The sequence below is a fragment of the Mustela putorius genome, unplaced genomic scaffold, assembly GCF_011764305.1.
Source record: "Mustela putorius furo isolate JIRA1106 unplaced genomic scaffold, ASM1176430v1.1 tig00003898_pilon_pilon_pilon, whole genome shotgun sequence".
Taxonomy (NCBI): Eukaryota; Metazoa; Chordata; class Mammalia; order Carnivora; family Mustelidae; genus Mustela; species Mustela putorius.
The window spans coordinates 7,287,176-7,307,679 of NW_025422047.1; the positions used below are offsets into that span (position 1 = coordinate 7,287,176).

General features: G+C 57.8%; 2 protein-coding genes across 5 annotated transcripts in view; one reads left to right on the forward strand and one right to left on the reverse strand.

Moving 5' to 3' along the window:
- PAK6 (p21 (RAC1) activated kinase 6) overlaps positions 1-11,708 on the forward strand; it is a 36,317-nt gene extending 24,609 nt beyond the window's left edge. For all 4 annotated transcript variants that reach the window (XM_004751085.3, XM_004751088.3, XM_013055408.1 and 1 more), the window contains 7 exons: positions 393-1,052; positions 6,660-7,172; positions 7,285-7,418; positions 7,770-7,896; positions 8,022-8,147; positions 8,591-8,725; positions 10,110-11,708. In XM_004751085.3, coding sequence (XP_004751142.1) covers positions 393-1,052; positions 6,660-7,172; positions 7,285-7,418; positions 7,770-7,896; positions 8,022-8,147; positions 8,591-8,725; positions 10,110-10,277 — 1,863 coding nt within the window. In that variant the 3' untranslated portion in view covers positions 10,278-11,708. The remainder of the gene's footprint in view (positions 1-392; positions 1,053-6,659; positions 7,173-7,284; positions 7,419-7,769; positions 7,897-8,021; positions 8,148-8,590; positions 8,726-10,109) is intronic.
- Positions 11,709-13,470: 1,762 nt separating this feature from the next.
- ANKRD63 (ankyrin repeat domain 63) lies at positions 13,471-17,859 on the reverse strand. Its single transcript, XM_004751090.3, has one exon. It carries the CDS (start codon positions 17,177-17,179, stop codon positions 16,031-16,033), a length of 1,149 nt encoding a protein of 382 aa, XP_004751147.1. The 5' UTR covers positions 17,180-17,859; the 3' UTR covers positions 13,471-16,030.
- Positions 17,860-20,504: the final 2,645 nt, after the last annotated feature.

The following is a 20,504-nucleotide window of genomic DNA, read 5'->3' on the forward strand; positions in this document are numbered from 1 at the left end:
GAGGCGAGAGGGACTCCCTCACCCCACCCCCTCAGCTCCCCAAGCTCAGCTGCCCACTCCATTTCAGGGGTTTACCCCCTGTCTGTGCTGTTGGACTGCGAGCCCCATGACAATAGGCTTTCTCCTTGGCTCTCTGACTCCCTCCCCGCCCCCCCACCTCACCGCCCCACAAGGGTCTGTCCCCTCTCCTGCCCCACCCCTCGCCCCGCCACCCCCGCAAGGGTCTGACCTGCCATGGTCCTGAGGAGTAGCTGAAAAGTTATGGACCAGATGGATGACACAGGAAGGGAGGTCCTTAGGGGTCCTTCCCCAAGAAGCTCCCCCACCCCACCCCATGGAGGCTTCCTACCATGAACAGGCCGCTGGCTCATGCTCTTCTCTCTCCCCCACAGACTGTGGTGCGGGGCAGCTCAGTGCCCACGGACGGCTACATCTCAGGGCTGCTCAATGACATCCAGAAGCTGTCGGTCATCAGCTCCAACACCCTGCGTGGCCGCAGCCCCACCAGCCGGCGGCGGGCACAGTCCCTGGGGCTGCTGGGGGACGAGCACTGGGCCATGGACCCAGACATGTACCTGCAGAGCCCCCAGTCTGAGCACACTGACCCCCATGGCCTCTACCTCAGCTGCAACGGGGACACACCAGCAGGCCGCAGGCCGATGCCGTGGCCAGAGCCACAGAGCCCGAGGGTCCTCCCCAATGGGCTGGCCACAAAGGCCCAGTCGTTAGGCCCTGCAGAGTTCCAGGGCGCCACGCAGCGCTGTCTGCAGCTGGGGGCCTGCCTACAGAGCTCGCCACCTGGCACTTCGCCCCCCGCAGCCACCAGCAGGCGCAGGACCAAGGCTGCCAGGCATGGTTCCGAGGAGGCCCGGCCACAGTCCTGCCTGGTGGGCTCGGCCACAGGCAGGCCAGGCGGGGAGGGCAGCCCCAGCCCCAAGACCCAGGAGAGCAGCCTGAAGCGCAGGCTGTTCAGAAGCATGTTCCTGTCTACTCCTGCCACGGCCATGGCCACTGCAAGCAGCAGCAAGCCGGGCCCTCCCTCCCAGAACAAGGTATGTGGGGGTGGGGCAGCCCTCAGCAGGGCCGGGGAGCCCAGCCCGGCCTTCCCCATTTACAGGGTCAGGCTAGGGAGAGCGAAAGAGAACAGAATGATCAAGAGCCTCAGCTGAGGAGTCTATCCTGAACCAGCTGAGAGTTCTGGTCTTCCAGACGCTTAGCCCTGGTGAGTCCAAGTGAGGTTGCAGGCCCGCTCACTTTCTGGGGGCCTCCGAGGGACTTTCATTCCTGCCCCCTACTGTGTGTCTGGGTGGATCACAGTGGGAGGCAATCACCTTTGATGATAAGCCCAAACACCCCCAGCCAGGCCGTGGCAGAGACGGGTGCTCCAACACTGGTTGGGGGCAGAGTCTCGGCCTCCCTCTCCTCAGAGCTTCTTTCTGTCTCCACCCCTCGCTTGCCCCAGTGCCCTCCTGAGGGCGACCAGAGGTTCCCTGAACTGCTTCTCCCTCAGGAGTCACAGATGTTCATGTGAACCCCTTCTCTGGTGAGGAGGATTCTTCCCTTCCTCCACTGCCCCTACCTTTTTTTTTTTTTTTTTTTTTTTAAGATTTACTTATTTATTTATTTGAGAGAGAGAGTACAAGTGCAGGGAGGGGTGGAGGGAGAGAGAAATTTGAGCAGACTCCTTGCCGAGCTCAGAGCCTGATGTGGGGCTCAGTCCCACAACACTGAGATGATGACCTGAATGGAAAACCCAGAGGCCGACGCTTAACCGGCTGAGCCACCCAGGCGTCCCCCTCCGCTTTTCTGGAGAGGTTGTTTCATTTACTGTTTCGGTAATGATTTGTTTTGGGGTTTGTGTGCTCTGTGAAAAGCTGGGGGGCTGAGTTTGCCTAGGCCCGGGAGCAGCAGGAAAGCCAACTTTTGGCACGTGCCACAGCCTGGAATGCACAGATTTTTCTTGTGAAATAGGAAACAGTGAAGGGACATTTCTTGGCGGGCAGAGGAGACTGCACTTGTTTCTTCCATGCCCTGTGATGTCCTGTCTGTGGTGACAGCACCATCCTTTCCCATTTGGCCGATGAGAAGGTGGGCTCAGAGAGGGTTGGGGAAGTCCCAGGGGTGGAGAGAGAGTCAGGGAAGGCAGCAGTGAGAGGGCCCTTCGGGCTCTTGCTCCCCAGGGCTTCCTGATCATGGCATCTGCACCTCCTTCACGAGGGGCAGGCAGAAATGACCTTATGCTGCAGCACGAGGTTGGGAAGTCAGACCGAAGAAACAACGGGTGACAGTGACACGAGTGACAGAGCTCCTGTCCCCCGAGGGCTTTCAGAACAAGCCTGGCGCCTCCCCAGCGGTGGTGATATCTGAGTGTGCTCCAGCCAGGACTTGGGTGGAGAGTTTGGGGAGTGGCCTGGACCCTCAACCTTTCTAAGTCACTGCCAGCCCAAGGCACCCAGGGAAGGTTCGGGGCTTTGTGCCATCACTGGGATGAAGGACGCAGGCTGGGCTCCCCTGTGGAGTGGGGAGTGGAGAGCCGAACAAGTACCCAGGAGGTGAGAACTGGAACTTGATTATTCGCTGGCCTCTTGGGAATCCTGTGGCAGGGTTTTGGGGATTTGGAAAAAGGGGGTATCAACACTGGGCTGGGCGTGACCTGCATTTTTCTGAGCTCCTGCCAGTACCCCACAGCAGGGAACAGGCTGTCCAGCCAGCCACAGTAGGCCTGTTCATCCTGCATTTTACCAAGGATCTACCATAGGCCACTGCAGCAGGGTGTGCAGTGGAAACGGGATCGTCGCCTAGGGCTTGGAGACACCACCATTCCCAACCCAGGGCAATGGTTTCCTTCCTGGCACCTGGGGCATATATTTCTAGAGAAATACTTTCAAGTCAGGCCTCTAAAAGCCAGGAGAGAGACTTCCTCTCCACTGATCTGGGCCAGCGCTTCTCACCCCCTGCCCCAGTGACATTTGGGTCAAGTAATCTTTTGTCCTAGGGGCTGTCCTGTGCATTGTGGGATATGTAATAGCATCTCTGGCTTCTACCCACTAGTCGCAGATAGCACTTCCCAGCTGGGACACCCGGAAATGCCCCCCAGACATTGCCAGATGTCCCTTGGTAGGGAATAAAATCAGCCCCAGTTGAGAACCACTGCGTCCAGCTTCCTACCCTACCCCCACAGCCCCAGGACCTACCAGACCAAACCAGCAGCCAGCCTTCTGCACCTCCGTACACCCCAGGGCTTGCTTCAGGACCCTCAGCACCTGGTTGGACACTGGTGCCCTGGAGGTCAAGCCACCAATTGCCACCTCAGGCCAGGAGAGGCTACAGAAGGGTGTGTGGTTTTAGGGCTTTTGTACCAGGAAGTGTGGCCACAGTTACTCACTTTGACTAAAAACAAAAGACCTCGAGGCCTGACTGGGGCAGGGAGGCCAAAGCATTAAGACAGGAACTGGGGAGATTTAGAAGTGGTTCCTCTTAGGCAAAAGGGCTAAGTCAAAAGACCCCAACAAAATCAGCACATCTTGGTTAAACACCTGCTGTGTACCCTGTACTCTGTTATATGTCAAGGACATCCATTAGGACCACAGCTGAGAGATGAAGGGTCAGGCTAACCAGGAACGAAGTCAACCTTGCTCTTACCATTTAGTGCCTCTGGGCAAGTTACTTAACCTCTCTGAGCCCATTTCCTTATCGACAGATACAGGTAATAATAGCACCCTTGCAAAGATAAAACAACCAGAGGTTATGAGAATTAAATGAGATAATGCATTTAAGGGCCTTGTCGAAGTGGGACACCCTCAATAAATGGCTTTATTATTTTTAAAATATTAAAGACATGGCCTTTGCCTCCAAGGCACTTAGATTATAGCCCCCCAAGCCCAAGGCTGGAGAGCCTGGCCCTGTTGCCATGGTCTAGGCAGGAAAGATGGCGTCATTGTAACCACACGCACGCCCCTTCTGGTGGCTTCCCACCCAAGAAGATGTCTCAGTCACAAAACGAACTCCAGAGCTGGTAACAACTCACTCCATCTTTTGTCCCCCTTTCCCTTTCTTGGTATGGCTTAAGAGGTTTCCTCTGGACTTTTCTTGTGGTGACATTAAGTCAAAGCTCCCTTCTTGTAGAGGGTAACAAAGGGATGCTCGGGTCCAGAGCTTGGGGAAGTGAAGACCAGACTACCCCGCATCCCATGTCCCAGGCCACACTGGGGATGGGCCCTCGGCTGGATCCCTGCTCTTTGCCGCTTCCAGCCAGCCAGTCACCCCTGCTGCACCCTTGGCCTCTGAGTTCAGCAGGCGCCTGCAACAGTGTCTCCATAGGGGCCTTGACAGCGGAGGGGGAGCAAATCCCCTCCTTGGCCCATCTCAGGGCCTGGCTTCACCTCCCCCACCCCGCCGCCCAAGCCAGCTCAACCAGAGAACAGAGCTGGCCTGTGTAGGGGGCCAAGAGGCCAGCAGGTGAAGGGAATTATTTTAGAGCCTGCCTTTGACATCCAGGTAGAGACAGATCAAGGGTGATGAAAGCAACCTCAAGAGAAGCTCTAGATGCTTCTGGGCTCCCACATTCTATCCAGTCCGACCCAGATGCTCAGAGAGCATGTTTTCTGTGAGCCGCACCTTGCAGGCCAGCAGGCAACCTTTTTACTGGGCCTTGGGGGCTGCCTCGGTGACTGTGTGACCAAGTGAGCTGTGTAGGGTGCTGTCCTGTGAAACCTCTGCTCCCAGGACATGGCCTCCCAGCCTCAGACGTGACCATGCTCCCCGCACCCCCAGTCCCAGCCCTCCCACAGCCTCCATGAGGCCGAGGAATCACAGAGCCCATTTGTCCAAAGCTGCTCCTGTGGTAGTCCACAGTCCTCTGGCATCAGAGCCCAGGGGCCTCGTTAAAATGCAGAGTCACTGCTCTAAGGACTTACTGGAGCAGGATTCTGCATTCTCTCCAGCTCCCCAGATCACCGTGCCCTGACAGACAAGGTGGGCTCAGAGAAAGTGAGTTGCCTGAGAGTCACAGCTGGTCAGAGCAGGAGCCATACTGGAGTCTAGGTCATGACCCCAAGTCCAGAGGTCCCACTGCTCCACTACACAGAGTGGGGAAACGTGGGTGAGGGTCGGGTGCTGGCAAAGACATGGGAGGGTCTCTTTACCCCCCAGAGGTGCTCACCGGGCAGGATGGAGTTGTGCAGCAGTGCTGGGACGCTCTCCTAGCTCCTTGGCTGTGAAGGCTGAGCCCGCGCCAGGCATAGCCTGCCAGAGGCTGGTGCACATTTTGGAGTGTGCAGGTGGGGCGGGGGTGGCAGACTGCCACAGCTCGGCTCGCTGCTGGCAAGGGCACTTGTGTACATGCTCCCCTCTAGGCAAGATCAGGCACTGGGTAAGGGGGGGCACCCTGAAGCCTGGGGAGAAGGTCAGAAGATGTTGACAGGGCTCTACTGAGCCTGGTGGGATCCAAGGCCCAGACTTGGGGTCCCTTGGCCCAAGCTAAGCACTTAGGGAGATTTCTTGGAGGTTGTTGCAGTTCTGGGGATCTGGACCAGGACCCAGTGGGCAACTAGACAACTGCCATATGATGGGTTCTGAGATTTTCTGGAAAGTTCTCTGCAGCCCCTCAAGTGTCCCTTGTTAGGTTACTTAGGGCCCTTTCCAGGTGCCCCTTCTAAAATCATATAATCGCTGGGAAGGATCACGTTGCACCTCGCCAGCTCCTTAGAGAGAACCCAAGGAGGGAATGCTTTCCTGCCAGGCTGGCTGGAGGGCTTGGGCCCTGAAAGACAGGAGCCTCAGAGGCTTCAGGGCTGGGCCTTGGGCTCACTGAGGCCCAGTCTGCCACTCGTTCCCTCCCTCCCTGCCAGAGGCCATAAGGATTGGGGAGGCGTGCCCCCTTCCCTTCCTTGGGGGCGGGGCAGTCATCAGCCAGGAGTCCTGTTTGGGACAGAGGCTGCTCTGGGGGCCTCTAGGAAATCTCCCTTCCCCTGGCCTCCTAATTCCAGATCTCTCTGGCACCAGTTCCCAACCCCGGCAGACATACCTATGAACCCCCCAGAGGGTAACACAGCTCTGTGGTCCTCTGTTGGGGACATACTCTCAGGACAGACAGGCAAGCTCCTGCTGTCAGGCACGAGTGGGGCTGGCAGACCCCTTGCTGCGGCTTCCCTGCCCTGGGCTGGGGAGCAGTCCCAGCTGCAGTGCTGCCCACCGCCCCCCCCGCCACCCCGCCACTGTCCAGGGCCTCTTCCGCCCACATGGGCCCTTGGGTGAGAGCGCCCCAGGAATGCAGAATGCTTCTGACCCAGATTCCCCACACAGCCCAGCAGTACAGAGGGAAGACGGCCTCTTGGTGGCCTCCCTGGGGTCTGGCTGTCAATTACCCAGGAAGAACTACCCAGCAGAGGACACCCCAGAGACTCTGCTTTCTTCGGCTTCCCGGGAGAGGCAGAGCGGATATAAAGAGCCGCTCACCTGGGGATGCTGGGGGCTGAGCTCCTGAGCATGAACTTCGGCTTCGGCTCCCTTTGAAAATCCTTGCCCATGGCACCTCCCTTATTTGGTCCAATGCCCTGCCAGACACGCCCCTGTCCAGAGGTCACCCCCTGCTTCTGGGAAGGTCACTCCAAATGCTCCCACAGCCAAACCCTTCTCTGTTCCTCTTTCCTTCCCTGCAGCCTAACTCCTCCTTCCGACCACCACCACCACCACTGCAGAAAGACCCCCCACCGAGCCTGGTGGCCAAGGCCCAGTCCTTGCCCTCGGACCCACCCATGGGGACCTTCAGCCCTCTGACCACCTCGGACACCAGCAGCCCCCAGAAGTCCCTCCGCACAGCCCCCACGGCCGCCGGCCCCACCCCAGGCCGGTCTTCCCCCGCGGGCTCCCCACGCACCAGGCAAGCCCAGATCAGCACCAGCAACCTGTACCTGCCCCAGGACCCTGCAGCAGCCAAGGGCGCCCTGGCTGGTGAGGACACAGGTGTTGTGACACACGAGCAGTTCAAGGCTGCGCTCAGGATGGTGGTGGACCAGGGTGACCCCCGGATGCTGCTGGACAGCTACGTGAAGATCGGCGAGGGCTCCACGGGCATTGTCTGCCTGGCCCGGGAGAAGCACTCGGGCCGCCAGGTGGCTGTCAAGATGATGGACCTCAGGAAGCAGCAGCGCAGGGAGCTGCTCTTTAATGAGGTGGGAGGAGATGGCGGGACAGGGTCCGGCGCTGAGGATGACTGTCCGGGAGCGGGGCCATGGGCACCGGGCCCAGCACTCAGGTACCCTCCCTCCCCATTCTGCTCCCCAGGTGGTGATCATGCGAGACTACCAGCACCTCAACGTGGTGGAGATGTACAAGAGCTACCTGGTGGGTGAGGAGCTGTGGGTGCTTATGGAGTTCCTGCAGGGCGGGGCCCTCACGGACATCGTCTCCCAAGTCAGGTGAGCAGCTGGGGCAGGGGCTGGGCTCTGAGCACTGGCTGCTCCCATCATTGTCCCAGCAGGGGAATTGAGCAGCCTCAGGCCAGGAAAACTCAGGGTGCCTGTCACATCACCGTGAGCACCCCCCTGTCCGTTCGGGTTTACAGACCCAGGAGGGTTCAGGGGAGTGGGGTGGGGGTCTCCAGCCTCGGTCCAGGCCCATTTCCACCAAGGCTCTGGCCTGACTGGACCCCCGCGTGTATTGCCCGGGAGCTATGGGGCCTGGGCCCAGGGGCACCCGATCTGCCCAGCCCTGCAGTTCTGTTAAAGCTCATGTCTTCTTCTGTCTGTGGCCTGGCCTTCCCTGTCCAGGCTGAACGAGGAGCAGATCGCCACTGTGTGTGAGGCCGTGCTGCAGGCTCTGGCTTACCTGCATGCCCAGGGTGTGATCCACCGGGACATCAAAAGTGACTCCATCCTTCTGACCCTTGATGGCAGGGTAGGGCCCTCCCCAACCTGGCGTGCCCGTGCCCCGCCCCCTGTGTCTGAGCTTGGAGCTTACTCAGCTCCTGCTCCTAGTTCACCACTCCCTGTCCTCCGCGACCTGCCCCATCTCAAATACAGGTGAAACTCTCGGACTTCGGCTTCTGTGCTCAGATCAGCAAAGATGTGCCGAAGAGGAAGTCCCTGGTAGGAACCCCCTACTGGATGGCTCCTGAGGTGATCTCCAGGTCTCTGTATGCGACTGAGGTAAGCAGTCCCTCCATGCCCCTATCCTCCCAGAAGTTCCAGTTGGGAACAAACAGCTCCTGTGGCCCCTGCAGAGACATCCCTCCCCCAAATAGCCCTGGTTTTCGGATTCCCACTTAGTCCATACCCTACCCCACTTCCCAGTGCCCCCTACCAGCTCATGAATGGGTCTGCCCTCACTTATGACTTTGCTGCCACAAACTGTTCCCTCGTGCAGCTCATGGGCAAGGTGGGGTATGACCAGGCTTCCTCGTGTCTGATGGCCAGTCTCCAAGAATGGCTGACAGCTCTGTCCCTCCAGTCAGTGGGCACTCATGCAGGAAGTAACTGGTCACAGGGCAGGTGGCCAGGAAGGAGGCCAGCTGCTCCCGTCCCTGTGCAACACACTGCTACCCAGGGGCCCTACTCTGGCCAGCACCATCCCGGACATTCTCTTCCTACAGGTAGACATCTGGTCCCTGGGCATCATGGTGATTGAAATGGTGGACGGCGAGCCACCGTACTTCAGTGACTCCCCAGTGCAGGCCATGAAGAGGCTCCGGGACAGCCCCCCACCCAGGCTGAAAAACTCTCACAAGGTCAGTCAGTGCTCATAACGGACCCTGCTGACCCCATTCTTCTTGAGGCTGAGGGGACCGGAGCCTGGGTTCCTAGGCCCACCTTCTCCCTTCCACGGAAGCCAGAGGCTCCCAGAAAAGGCTCTGCCTTCTCCACACAAAGCCTGTGGCAAACTCCTGTGACCCCTCGAACAAGTTTCCACCTGCAGGCAATTGACAGGAGCCTGAGAGAAGGGAAAGCAAGGCTGCCAGGAATCCCTGATATCCTGGGGAGGAATTCTAGAGAAGCTAACTGAGCAGGAGCCCCTCCACTGCCTCTGTCAGGGGAGCCATCCCATGGCACAGTGTTCCTAGTCTCGTTCAGCAGATCAGTTTGTCCTCCACCAGTGCACATCCTGGCCACATCTGAGCCACAGGTTTTCCCTTAAAACCAGTGAACATGTGAGTGCACATGCATTTAACCTTTTCTGCCAAATCCACCCAAACCCCACAGGCCTTACCTGCGGACACCCCTTGCTGGTGGCCAGGTCAGCACAGGGCAGCAAAATGGCACTGCCATCTGGTGGCCAGAGTGAGAAATGTCGCAGAGGGTTGAAATCCAGTCCCTAAATGATAAAATACTCCTGTGGCCCCTGCACAGCTGGATGGGAGGACAGTCAGGAAACACCTTCCCAGACCACTGGTCCTTGGAGCCTGCACTGCCAGCCCCAGGACCAACACATACAGGAGATTTCCAGTTGGCTAATTGCCCAGAGGACGTAGCCTTGGGCAACAGCCCAAGACTTAGCCTCATCCCGAGATACTGGCTCAAAATGAACCAAGATAAGCCCTTGACTTAGACTCCAAGGCTTAGAGCATTAAAGAAATCTTCCTTGTCAGGTCTCACTTTGCTCTTTTCTATTTTTCAAGACACTTCACCCCTAGCCTCTTTTTTGATCTTCACTAAAGACAGGGCAAGCACATTTTATCATTAGCCCATTGGACAGATAAGAGAACTGACGTCTAGAGAAAATCACAACTTGTCAAAGATCAGGGATAGACCCAGGACTGGATCACTAATACCAATGCCATGCCCCTTCCACAAAGCCACAGAGCCTGAAGGTTGAGAGCCTCCAGCAGCAGGGTGGAGAAAGGGCTGTGTATTTGCAGCCGGGCTCCCCAGGAGCAGGGCATTTTCCTTCCTCTGCTCAGCAGCACCCCCTAGAGGTGAACTAGCCATTTTTCTGGACTGAGGCCAAGTTTCTTTACCTAATTGATGATCTGAAAACTGCTGAGCTTGGGAGCAGCCAGGAAGTAAGAAACAAGAGAATTTAAGACCTTCCAGTGATGGTGGGGATGGGCAGACGAGTCACCCCAAAGTGACTGCATACGGCAGCTTGCTCTCAGTGCTGCCCTCTCTCCACAGGTCTCCCCAGTGCTTCGAGACTTCCTAGAACGGATGCTGGTGCGAGACCCCCAGGAGAGAGCCACGGCTCAGGAGCTCCTGGACCACCCTTTCCTGCTGCAGACGGGGCTGCCTGAGTGCCTGGTCCCCCTGATCCAGCTCTACCGCAAGCAGACCTCCACCTGCTGAGCCCACCTGCAGAGCGCACCTGCCACCAATACCCCCAGGCAGGGGACACTGGGCTGTCAGCCCACCAGCAGGGCCCGCCTGCCTCATTCTCTCAGTATTCTCTCCAAAGATTGAATGTGAAACCCCACCCACACCTTCCTGCCCTTCCGCCCACTGGGCCAGGCCGGACCTGCCCCTCGGTCTCTCTCTCTCCCAAGAGAGTCCCCAGTTGCCTTTGGGATGATGGAGACCCCTTCTACAGGATGACCCTTTGTCATTTGCACAGGGATATTTCTAAGAAACTTGGAGACCAGCACTCCTGGCCACTATGGCCAACCCAGCCGAAAAGGCTGCTGCAGTTTTTTAAAGATAGATGTACACAAGCATCCCAGGCTACCCAAGAGGGCAGACTGCTGGTCTTCCCCAGGATAGCTGCTGTTCTCCGCTCCAACTCTAAACCCTGGGGTCTCGAGAGGGCCACGGGGAAGGTTTCTACTGCCTGAAGCTGTCTTCCTCCCTCGTGTCTGACTTCCTGAAGGTACAGTCCAACCTGCACCTGCTTCCCAACTCACCTGCACTGACATCCACTCTCCCTGCACAGCCTGCCCCAAAGTGTGACCAGCCTGCTCACAGGCCAGGGAAGGAGGTGGAGCGTTGCTCTGGGTAAAAGAGAAAGAATGGAGTTGGTGGTAAACGTGGTCTCACGTTACAGTATGGAGAGAACATCACGTGCACGTGTGTGTGTGTGTGTGTATGTGTGTGTAAGTGACAGATGGTCACTCTGACAGCTTGGCTCCCTTCAGGTCACCCACAGCCAGCTTCTGTAAAGTTTTCCCAATCTTTCTGCCACTAAGTTCTACTCCAAAGGGACCTGCTTTCCTGGCCTGGCTTCCCACCTCCCAAGTCCTTTGCTTCTACCTGACCAGCAGACAGCGCTGCCTTGAGTCTAATACATCCTAGGGGCTTGGCAAATTTCCAAGTTTCTCCTCTACGCTGGAGTCTAAGAGCCGAGACAGGAATGGTGAGGGAACACACTGTGTTTCGGCTATGAGCTTCCTCTCAATAACCAGGTCATCAAGGACCTGTTCTTTTTTAAAATCTTGGTCTGGGGGGAGGTGAACCACCTCCTGGGGCCCCATCCTGTCAAGAAAATGGGTACCCCCTTTGTGCAAACCATTTGCCCTTGCTCCTTCCCTCCTCTCCCTTCCCTCCCCACCTTCAGGGATATTGTGAGTCAGGGAATCCAGGGAAGAACTTCAGGTGTCAGGACCCTATCTAGATAATATTTTTAGATTCCTCTGCTCCCCAATGGCCTGCTTTGAGGCCGGAAAAAAAAAATTGCAAGGACTTTTTTAAAGGTCAGAGTTTTAAAAAACAAAAGCATCTTCCCTAGAAACTTTTGTGAATTGTTTGCACTTGTGCCTGTTTTAAATTAAACTGAGTGTTCAAAAACGTCTGGGCTGTTGTCTCTGAGAACGGAGCCAGGCTGTCTTCAAGCTGGACACTTGCAGTGGGGGTCTGGTTGCCCCCTTCCCCACCATGTAAGCTCCCCAGCAGCCACTCCAAGTCCACAGAAAGCCCAACTCCCTGGTGGCCTGTGGGCCCGTGAAGGCAGATAAGGAGGGAAACAGGAAGTGAAAGGCCCTCGGGGCTGAAAGAGCTGAGAAAGAGACAGAGCTCTCCTTCCAAGGGACCAGAACCCCGCCAGGAAGGGCCAGGGCCATGGGCTGTGCTTGCTGGTACCAGAGGGGCTCCGGTTATAGCCACCAGGGCTATAACCACTTTCTGCCTCAGTGCCCCCCTTCTCCCTTTCGCTTCTCACTCTAAGGCAAGTCAGAGGCTGCTCTCCCCAGGCTTTCCCTAGGAAGTGGCCTGGAGCTGCTTCCAGAGAGAAAGCAGTCTGTTTCGGTTCTCAGAACTGAGGGGTTATCAAAGAGCATTTTGGTGGCTGAAAATCAAGAGACCTTGGTGCTAGTCCTGCAGGTAGGGGAGGTGGCTGGAATTCTCTTTCAACTTCTAGCTCTGACTCTGGTTCCAGCACTGCCTTCCTGAGAGCTCATCCTGCGTCCCCCAGCCCCCTCCACTCCGCTCCCCCCACCCCAGCCCAGGGTTCAGGGAAACCTCTCAGGCAGCATCCAGGAGTCATGCCGACCTTTTCCTGCTCTCCGCAAGCAGTCCCACGCAGACAGCTGCCCTGGTCGGAGGGTCTTAGTCCACCAACTCAGTCCTGCCTCCAGGATGCAGCCGCAGTGCCTAGTGGGACAGGCAGGGATGGAGGCTGATGGAAGATGGAAGCTTGCCAGGAAGCAAGCACACCCTTCTGCCACCCCAAAGGGAGCGCCCAATCAGGAGCCGTTGGCAAGGCAAAGAGAGGCCAGTTCTTGCAACTGAATAATACTGGATTTATTAACTATTCTTCTGAGTTCTAATAGTCCTTCCACCACAGTGTCATTCCAAAAGCGTATGTGTACGTCACTTAGCCTCCCACACAGACTAGTTCTGAGCTTGATGTTAGGGTACCGAGATCCAGTGGCCTGGGCAATTCTGCACAATGATGAAAGCAACAAGAGTTGGGAAAAGAAAACGGTTTAGAAAAGTCTCTTCTAAAGTGGAGTGAGCTCGAGAGGACCCCAGCCCAGCGTCAAAGCTCTGGGGCTGACAATGAGTAGGAAGAGCAGGAGAGCAAAATGCAGGGACACAGGGAACTTCTGCACAGAGCTGGGCCCAGTAAGAATCTGCAAGAACAGCAAGTCAGTCAAACACAATTCAGTGCAGACAGGAAAGATCTGCTGTGGTTTTTTTTTTTTTTTTTAAGAACATTGCTTTCAACCACCAAGCCCTTGGCAATTCGGTGGAGATGAGCCCTCATGGTTGTTTATTCAATAAGGAAGGAGGGCCCCAGGGTGACAATGAACCAGAAAGTCACAGGTCAGCGACATTTGAAAGATGACAGCACCTCCTACCTAATGTTCAACCAAGACCTTATTATGTTCTGAAGAAGCCAAATACTTGTATCCTTACACCATTAAAAAAAACTCCATGAAGGTGGCACCTGGGTGGCTCAGTGGGTTAAAGCCTCTGCCTTGGGCTTGGGTCATGGTCCCAGAGTCCCGGGGTGGAGCCCCACATTGGGCTGTCTGCTCAGCGGGGAGCCTGCTTTCCCATCTCTCTGTCTCTGCCTGCCTCTCTGCCTACTTGTGGTCTCTGTCTGTCAAATAGATAAATAAAATCTTAAAAAAAAAAAAAAAACCTGCGTGAAAATTAAACACAGACAGGGAATAAGTGAGCAAGCCAGGATCAGGAAACAAACAAACAAACAAACAAACAAAACTGAGTTTGTACTTGGGATGTCCAATTATCCCCCATCCCACCCCAGATCCTCTCCTTTTGGCTTTTCAAGTGCATCTGTATTGTTCCACCGCCCAGACAGTGGTACTGAGGAGAGGCAGGTGTATGGGAAGAAACGAGTAGGGGGAGGGCAAAACACCCCAAAATGAAAGCAAATCTCATCAGAAGAAAACAGTGCAGGTCCCAAGCTTCAGAAATTATAAACAAGGGGTTGGAGACTCCTATTGTTCAGAACAGAGCAGAAGCTCTCTGAACTTGGGAGCCTTAACTTGGAAGATCTTGGGGTCCTTAGTGAAGACAGGTCTGGGCTCCTGCTATTCCAAATCCGAGTTTTTGTGTTTACTGTCCCTCACTTCACTGCTGGGAAATGACTTCAAGTATCCGGATTTAACATACTGCTAGAGGAAGAGGGTTCCATGGGTCAATGCACACAGAGGGAGAAGTACATTGCGACGATCCCTAGTAAAACCAGAAGTCCAAACTGCTAGCCCCGGCGCCGCGAGGAAAGCTCAGCGCTGCCACCAGGGGGCACCAGAGATCACGTCCAGCGCAGGGCGCGGGGAGAGGGCGCGGCCTTGCAGACCTTAGGGAAGTGGAAAGATTTGGGAGGAGTCTGACACCTACACCAGGCCCGCTCACCTCCGGGACCAGTATCTCAGCACAGATCACTCTCGCTCCGGGCAGTTTCCTTAGAGTTCACGTGAGAAACCTTCCGTTCTGCAAAGGCGTATATAGATCGACGTCTTGAAAGGACCCCACTTCAGACGGGTGAGGCGCTGCACGTTCAACCTTCAGGGTTCACAAAGAGAGCCCCCAAGCGCCAACGATCCTGCGGGCTGGACGCACAGATACCTGTGCTAGCGCTTTCGCAAGATCTTGGGGCACGCGTTCTCCAGATCGGCTAAAACTCTCCCCACCCCCGCCAGCCTCTCAGGCCTGCACAAAGGGGAAGGCAGGGAGGGAGGGGAAGAGGAAGGAACCTGCCGGGAAAGGGCATTTAACCACCTCTCCACGGTTGCCTCTGACTCACTAATCTGCCCAGTAATGAAGCTGGGCCGGGCCAGCGTCCCACGCGCCTCCTCGGCAGAGGCAGGGGTCCTTGGTCTCGACCTCCAGCATCCATCATCCGCCCTGCCCTCCATTAACGGCCCAGCGAGAAGCAGGAGCCCTTTAACAGCCCCCTTCCAGCTCTCTCAGGAGTTTGATGTAATTTAAACCCGGACCTGCGGCTCGTGTGGGCTTCCCGACTCCCGCGCGCCGTTTAACGTGGCAAACACTTCAGTCAATTATCCCCCTCGCAGAGCTTCTATTTAAAGAGATATTGTCAGGTTCTTAAGCCTCGGATCAGACCCGCTGCTTTCGGCTTCATATACAAAGACTCAAAACACGAGTTCTTTGAGGATTGGAAGAAATACAATTAAACCAAGCCTTCCCAACCATTCCACCCTAGGGGGGAACCCACGTGCACTGCCAGGGGAGCTGGGAAGTGGTGGGAGCAGGGAAGGGCCAAGTCCTTTCCATTTCAGGCTCTAAGAGTGAGAGGAAATAAGGCTGGACCCTGAGGGGTGAGACCTCAAAGGTAAAACTCAAATGCTGCCCAGCTGAAGCTGGGCTCAGGTGCTGGGAGCTGGGCTCCACAGGCGTTGCTATAGTCCAATGACCCCACATCATGAAGCTGAAAACTGGGTCTGCCGGTGGGAGCTGAAATTACCCAGAAGCTATTTCAGGGGACAATTAGCCTTCAATACCAGGGCCTCTCCCACCCCTAAATATGATCTCATCTTCTGGAGGCAGGAGCTTTTCCCCCAGAAAACCTTAACCTCCAGATTCCTTCATAATCAGCCCTCCTGTCCAGAAGGGCTCAAAGACTGGTCTCCTTGCTTTCTGTCTCCAACACCTAGGAAGGGAGACTTCAGTAGCCTGCGGCATTACGGGGCACATCACTAGGCAAAGGGGGGAGACTAGGTCTTTGTTCTACAAGTCAAGCTCTTCTGCTGCCTGGCTGCCGATGTATGAAAGGGGTAAGGAGGAGGTGACCCAGCAGGAGTCGGCAAGGCTCAGAACCGAGCCTTAGGGCTCAGGGTAGGGGGTCCATCTTCCTGGCTGAAAGGCTGTCTAGTCTCCAGAATCCATCTTCTATTCCTCCCCTCTAGGACAGGAAAGGTACGCTGTAGGGAAGGTGAGAGACCTAGGCAGGGAATACCGACAAGCATAAATAAATAAATAAATAAATAAATAAATAAATAAAAAAAAAAAATAGGGCTTCTTTTCAGAGAGAAGATTAGGGGTCTTGTCTGGGCAGTGGGGACAGATTATGGGATCACAGGCCAGGGAAACTGCTAGGAAAATGAGGGACTTGGAAAAAAGAAATCCCAGCAGAGGAGAGACTTAAGAGGAGGAAGAGCAGGGCTCAACCTCGACGCTGTTTACCGCTGAGCGTGCAGCACCACGGCCTCCGTGTCCCCCTGCCAAGGCTGAGGCCCAGGCACCGAGTGGGGCAGAGCGTTGGCCTCTAACTCCGCGCCGCTCTCGGGCCCTGAGGCCTCCCCGACCAGGCTGGGGATGTCCGGAGCTGTGGAACGTCGGCGCAAACCCAAACGGCCAGAGCCGGGGCCGCCCTCCGGGTGGGGGCTCAGGCCAATGGGGGCTTGCACTAAGGTCGGAGGCGCTCCCTCCAGCACCTCCTGCGAACGCCACCGCCCGGACCCTGAAGACTGGGGCGAGTGTTGTCGGGCCATCAGTGCTCCCGCCCGCAGCCGAGCCGCTTCCTCCTCGGTTACAGCACCCAGTGCTAGGCTCATGCTCCGGCCCAGCTCGGGCCTCTCGCTGCCCTGTGCGCGGTGCCGGCCGGAGCCCTTGCCCCCTGACCCAGCCTCGCCGCCATGACCGTGGCCGCCGGCAGCTCGCGCAAAGCGCGCCAGGAGAGGCCGAGGTAAACGGCGGGGGCTGGGTCGTCGGCGCTCCGGGCTGGGCGCGGGAGCCGGACGGCCGGGGGGGCTGTCGGAGTTGGAGCCCCGGGCCGCGGCGGCGGCAGCTGCGCGGCCCCAGGGCCCGGTGAGGGCTTGCACGCAGGTCCCGTGGCCGCGAGCGGCTGCCAGCTGCAGCGCGGTGAGACCCGCTCGGTTGGTGCGGTCGAGGCGCAGGCCTAGGCGGCGGAAAGAGCGCACCAGGAACTCGAGCACCGCCCCGTGGCCGCACGCCGCCGCCCACATCACTGGGCTATTGCCCGCCGAGTCGGCCGCTTCGGGGTCGCCGCTGAACTGCACCAACAGCTGCACCGCGTCCAGGTGGCCGCGCTCGCACGCCAGGCTGAGCGCTGTGCGACCGCGCTCGTCCCGCAGGTTCACGGCCGCACCCTGCTCCAGCAGTAGCCTCACGAAGCGCGAACGCAGCGCGGGGTCCGGCAGCCCCACCGCCACCATGAGCGGCGTGCGGCCCTGCTCCGCGCGGCAGTCGATGATGCTGCGGTCCAGCGCATCCAGTACAAAGCGGGCCAGGTGCACTTTGCCCGCTTGCATGGCCTCCAGGAAGGTGCGCGTACCCGCTCGGGGGCACAGGTCCTTGGGCTTGAGCATGGCCCCGGCCGCCGCTCCTAGGCGGCCGGCAGCTCCGCACGGGGGCGCCCCTGTTCCCGCGCCCCGCTGGGCTCTTGGCCCCACTGGTGCTCTGGTGTGGCTCCCTCAGCGCGTGGGTGGCTGCAGCCGAGGGTCCCGACGTTTCCACTCTTGTGCCCCAGCGGATCCCTTTCCCCCGCCGCTCCTGGGCCGCACGCCTGGCGTCTCGCAGCTCCTTCCCTGGGCTTCCCGCCTGGAGGTGTAGGTTGCTTGCTACTCTGGGCTCCGCGCCTGGCCCGCCACGAGACTACGGGAGCCAAAGCTCGGCCCCCTTCTGTCTGTCCCGCTGTTTTCCGCTTGCCCGGTGCCCCTCCGCCCCTTGTGGCTTGGAGCCGCGCCACTCACCCTCACCCGGGACAGCCCCCGCTCCCCCGATGAGACGGTGGCGCCCGCCGTGCGCGCCTGCATCCAGCCCTGGCGGGGCGCGCCGCTCCTCAAGCTGCTGGCGCCGCTCCTCCGCCTCCTCCCCGCTCGCGGGGGCCGGGCCACACCGGGGCGCTTGCTCCTTACTTGGGGGGCTCAGCGGCGCGGAAGTCGCCGCCTGCCTGCTTATCCGGCTTTATAGCCTCGGGGGTCTCCATGGCAATGGCTGCCCGGGAAGCGGGCTGAGCCGTCAGGGCAGGAGCGCACCTGGCGGGAGAGACCGCCCCTGACCCCCACCCTTTCGTGGGCCACGAAGTCGGGGAGCGGCTCCTCCTCCGCGCTCCCCTGGGGCTGCCGCGGCGGTTGCGGGGCGCGGGCGGTGGCTGCTAGCTGGGGGGCCACATGCGCCAGGCCAGGCCAATCCCAAAGTCACAGTCGTCTCGTCTCGTCTCCCCGCTCTCCGCCCCTACCGGAGTCGGTGCCCTCGGAGCCTTACAAACTTAGGACCTCGCGCCCGTCGAGGAAGGCGGAGGACTGCCTCCCAGCGATCCAGGAGGAAGGAAATGGGACCCCATTAGGGCAGAACTGACCATAATGGAGCTGGGTGGCGGCGGCAAAAGGCGAACCGCGAGTAATTGGCGGGGGTGTGGGGGTACCTGCGCTGCGCTGCGCGCGGGGTGAGGGGCGCTTATTCTGGCTGAGAACTGCCACTCGAAGTGTAGCGAATCACGCACTCGCATACAATTGTTCCTCCCGCACACGCTCGCTCGGAGCGGGGGTGGCGGGGAGACTGCGCCCTCCAATCTCCGACGTCTCCAACCCCGACCACGCGCCCGAGCGCCGGTTCCCGGCGGCTGACAGGCGGGCGGAGCCGAGACGCGGCGGCCAGGGCGGGCGCCTGGGGATTCGAGAGTGCTGCTGCCGCGTTCACGACTCCCCCGCGCCGCCTCCCCACCGCTTCGGGGCCCGGCCGCCACCCCGGAAAAATGTGAGAGACCTACGCAAGGCTCCCCTACGGTCCTCGTCTCCCTCCCAAGCACAAAACCACCCCCAGCCCACCGGGCTCTGATTTTGACTACTAGCTGACCCCTTTGGAAGGGAAGGAGAGAGCCAGCGTCACTGGGGGGTGGAAAAACCGCATCCCCTCTCCCTCCTGAGGTGGGGGGCAGTGGTGCTCAGGCCTGTGTTGAGGGGAGTCAGGGCTCCTCAGAGGGGGCTACCGGGGTGGGGGGTAGAATGAATTATTTGTGAAGTCTAAAGAAGTGAATCAGTTATCAACTCATAACAGAATTTACTGAGACTTTTCCCGAGCTGGGCATTGTGTTCCCCAGCTGTAGGAAATACAGAAGCAGAAGCTCAGTTCTGGAGAGAAGAGACCATCCCTCTCAAGCAGGAAGACAAGATCAGCATAAAAGTGTAGAGGCTATCAGCAGAGGGCTGGCTACACCTGTTATATCCAAACAAAACCAAGCCACTGCCTAGAGGGAAAGGTAGAGCGAGGTGTGAGGTGCTCCAGGGCAATCTGGAGGTGGTCTTCAAGGATGGGGGGCGGGGGAGAATCTGGCTTCCAGGAAATAAGGAAGACATTCCAGACAGGGTTCCTGAAGCAAAGACATGGAAGCAGGAAAAACACCTCTAGGGGACAGTACTGAGAGCTGCTTTACCAAGTACCTTCCTATGGAAGATAGGCAATAAGGGGAATGATACAGCTGTTGTGAGGCTGGGCGGAGCCATGATAAGATGCTGTCTGGGAAAAGGTTCTGGGCAAGGAGAGGATTTGCCTTTGGGAAGGAGACAGTGGGTCCAGATAGGTGAGTGGTGAAGAGCACACAGGGCCCTGCGCTGCAGGCTTCTTGCCTTTCTCTAGCTCCTAGGCTTCAGGGATGCCCACCTAGCATCCTGGGCACAGCCATGGAGCAGGGTCTCCCACTTTCCTCTATTCTGGGGTGGGGGGGCAGTGCATGTGATGTATGCCTGTATATACTGTCAAGCGCCTACCCCCTTTATCATTTTTGCGTTCTCTAATCCCCCCTGCTCTGCCGATTTTCTCTCATGGTGCCACGGAAAGGGCACGGCATTTGACCTCAGAATTAAGTCCCAGCTTGAAGGCCTTCCTTCTCAGCAAAACGAAGCCCACAGTGCTATCTCTGCCTGTTTTAGGCAAGATCAAGCTAGGGAGTGTCACGGAAAGAGCTGTAAGGTTAGGTTATTCAGAGTGTAGAAAGCCACGTCTCACCCCCAGACGTGGGGGCCTCACCTGGAGTGTCACCCTGGGGGGGGACACAGACTATCCAACCCCAGGAGGGTTGCAGGAAAGCTCTCCTTCTACTCAGATAGCAGAAGAAAGACTTTCTTCCCTTCATGAATCGATTGCCCTTTTCTGCAGCATGAGGGAAATTGCTTTCTTCCTTTCCTTCTGTTTCCAGAGTCGGAGAAGGAGGTAACCCTGGAATCTGTGTGTGGCAGGCCAGCCTGACAAGCTGGAGGTCACCCAGTGCAGGGAGAGGAGAAAAGCAGTGGGAAGATGGCATGGGTGCCTGCTTGGTCCTAAAGAACCAGGGCCCCTCCTCTGTGAGCTTCTCTGAGACAACTCTGCCTCCTTTGTGTCCCTCCTGCTGGGGTGGAGACAGTTGCAGGGAAGCTGAGGAGCGGAAGCAGGGCCCTGTTAGGGCCTCGCCCTAGACTGGCCCAGAGTGCCCTGCTGGCCACTGTCCAGAAGGAGCAGCCAGTGCATTTGCTCCAACTGGTACCCCCAGCCCGGCCAGGCCTGTGTTGGGATGGGATGGTGGCATGTCTCAGGCCCCAGAGCCTTTGCTCTGACTTTTCCGTAGGCTCAGTATGTTCTGAACAGAAAAGAAATAGCAAAACTGAAAAAAAAAAAAAAAAAAAAAAAAACCGCTGCGCGTGTGCTGCAGAGCACTGA

Coding starts and splice junctions, on each gene's coding strand:
- ANKRD63 (XM_004751090.3), bottom strand. CDS start 17,179: ATGCTCAAGCCCAAGGACCTGTGCCCCCGAGCGGGTACGCGCACCTTC.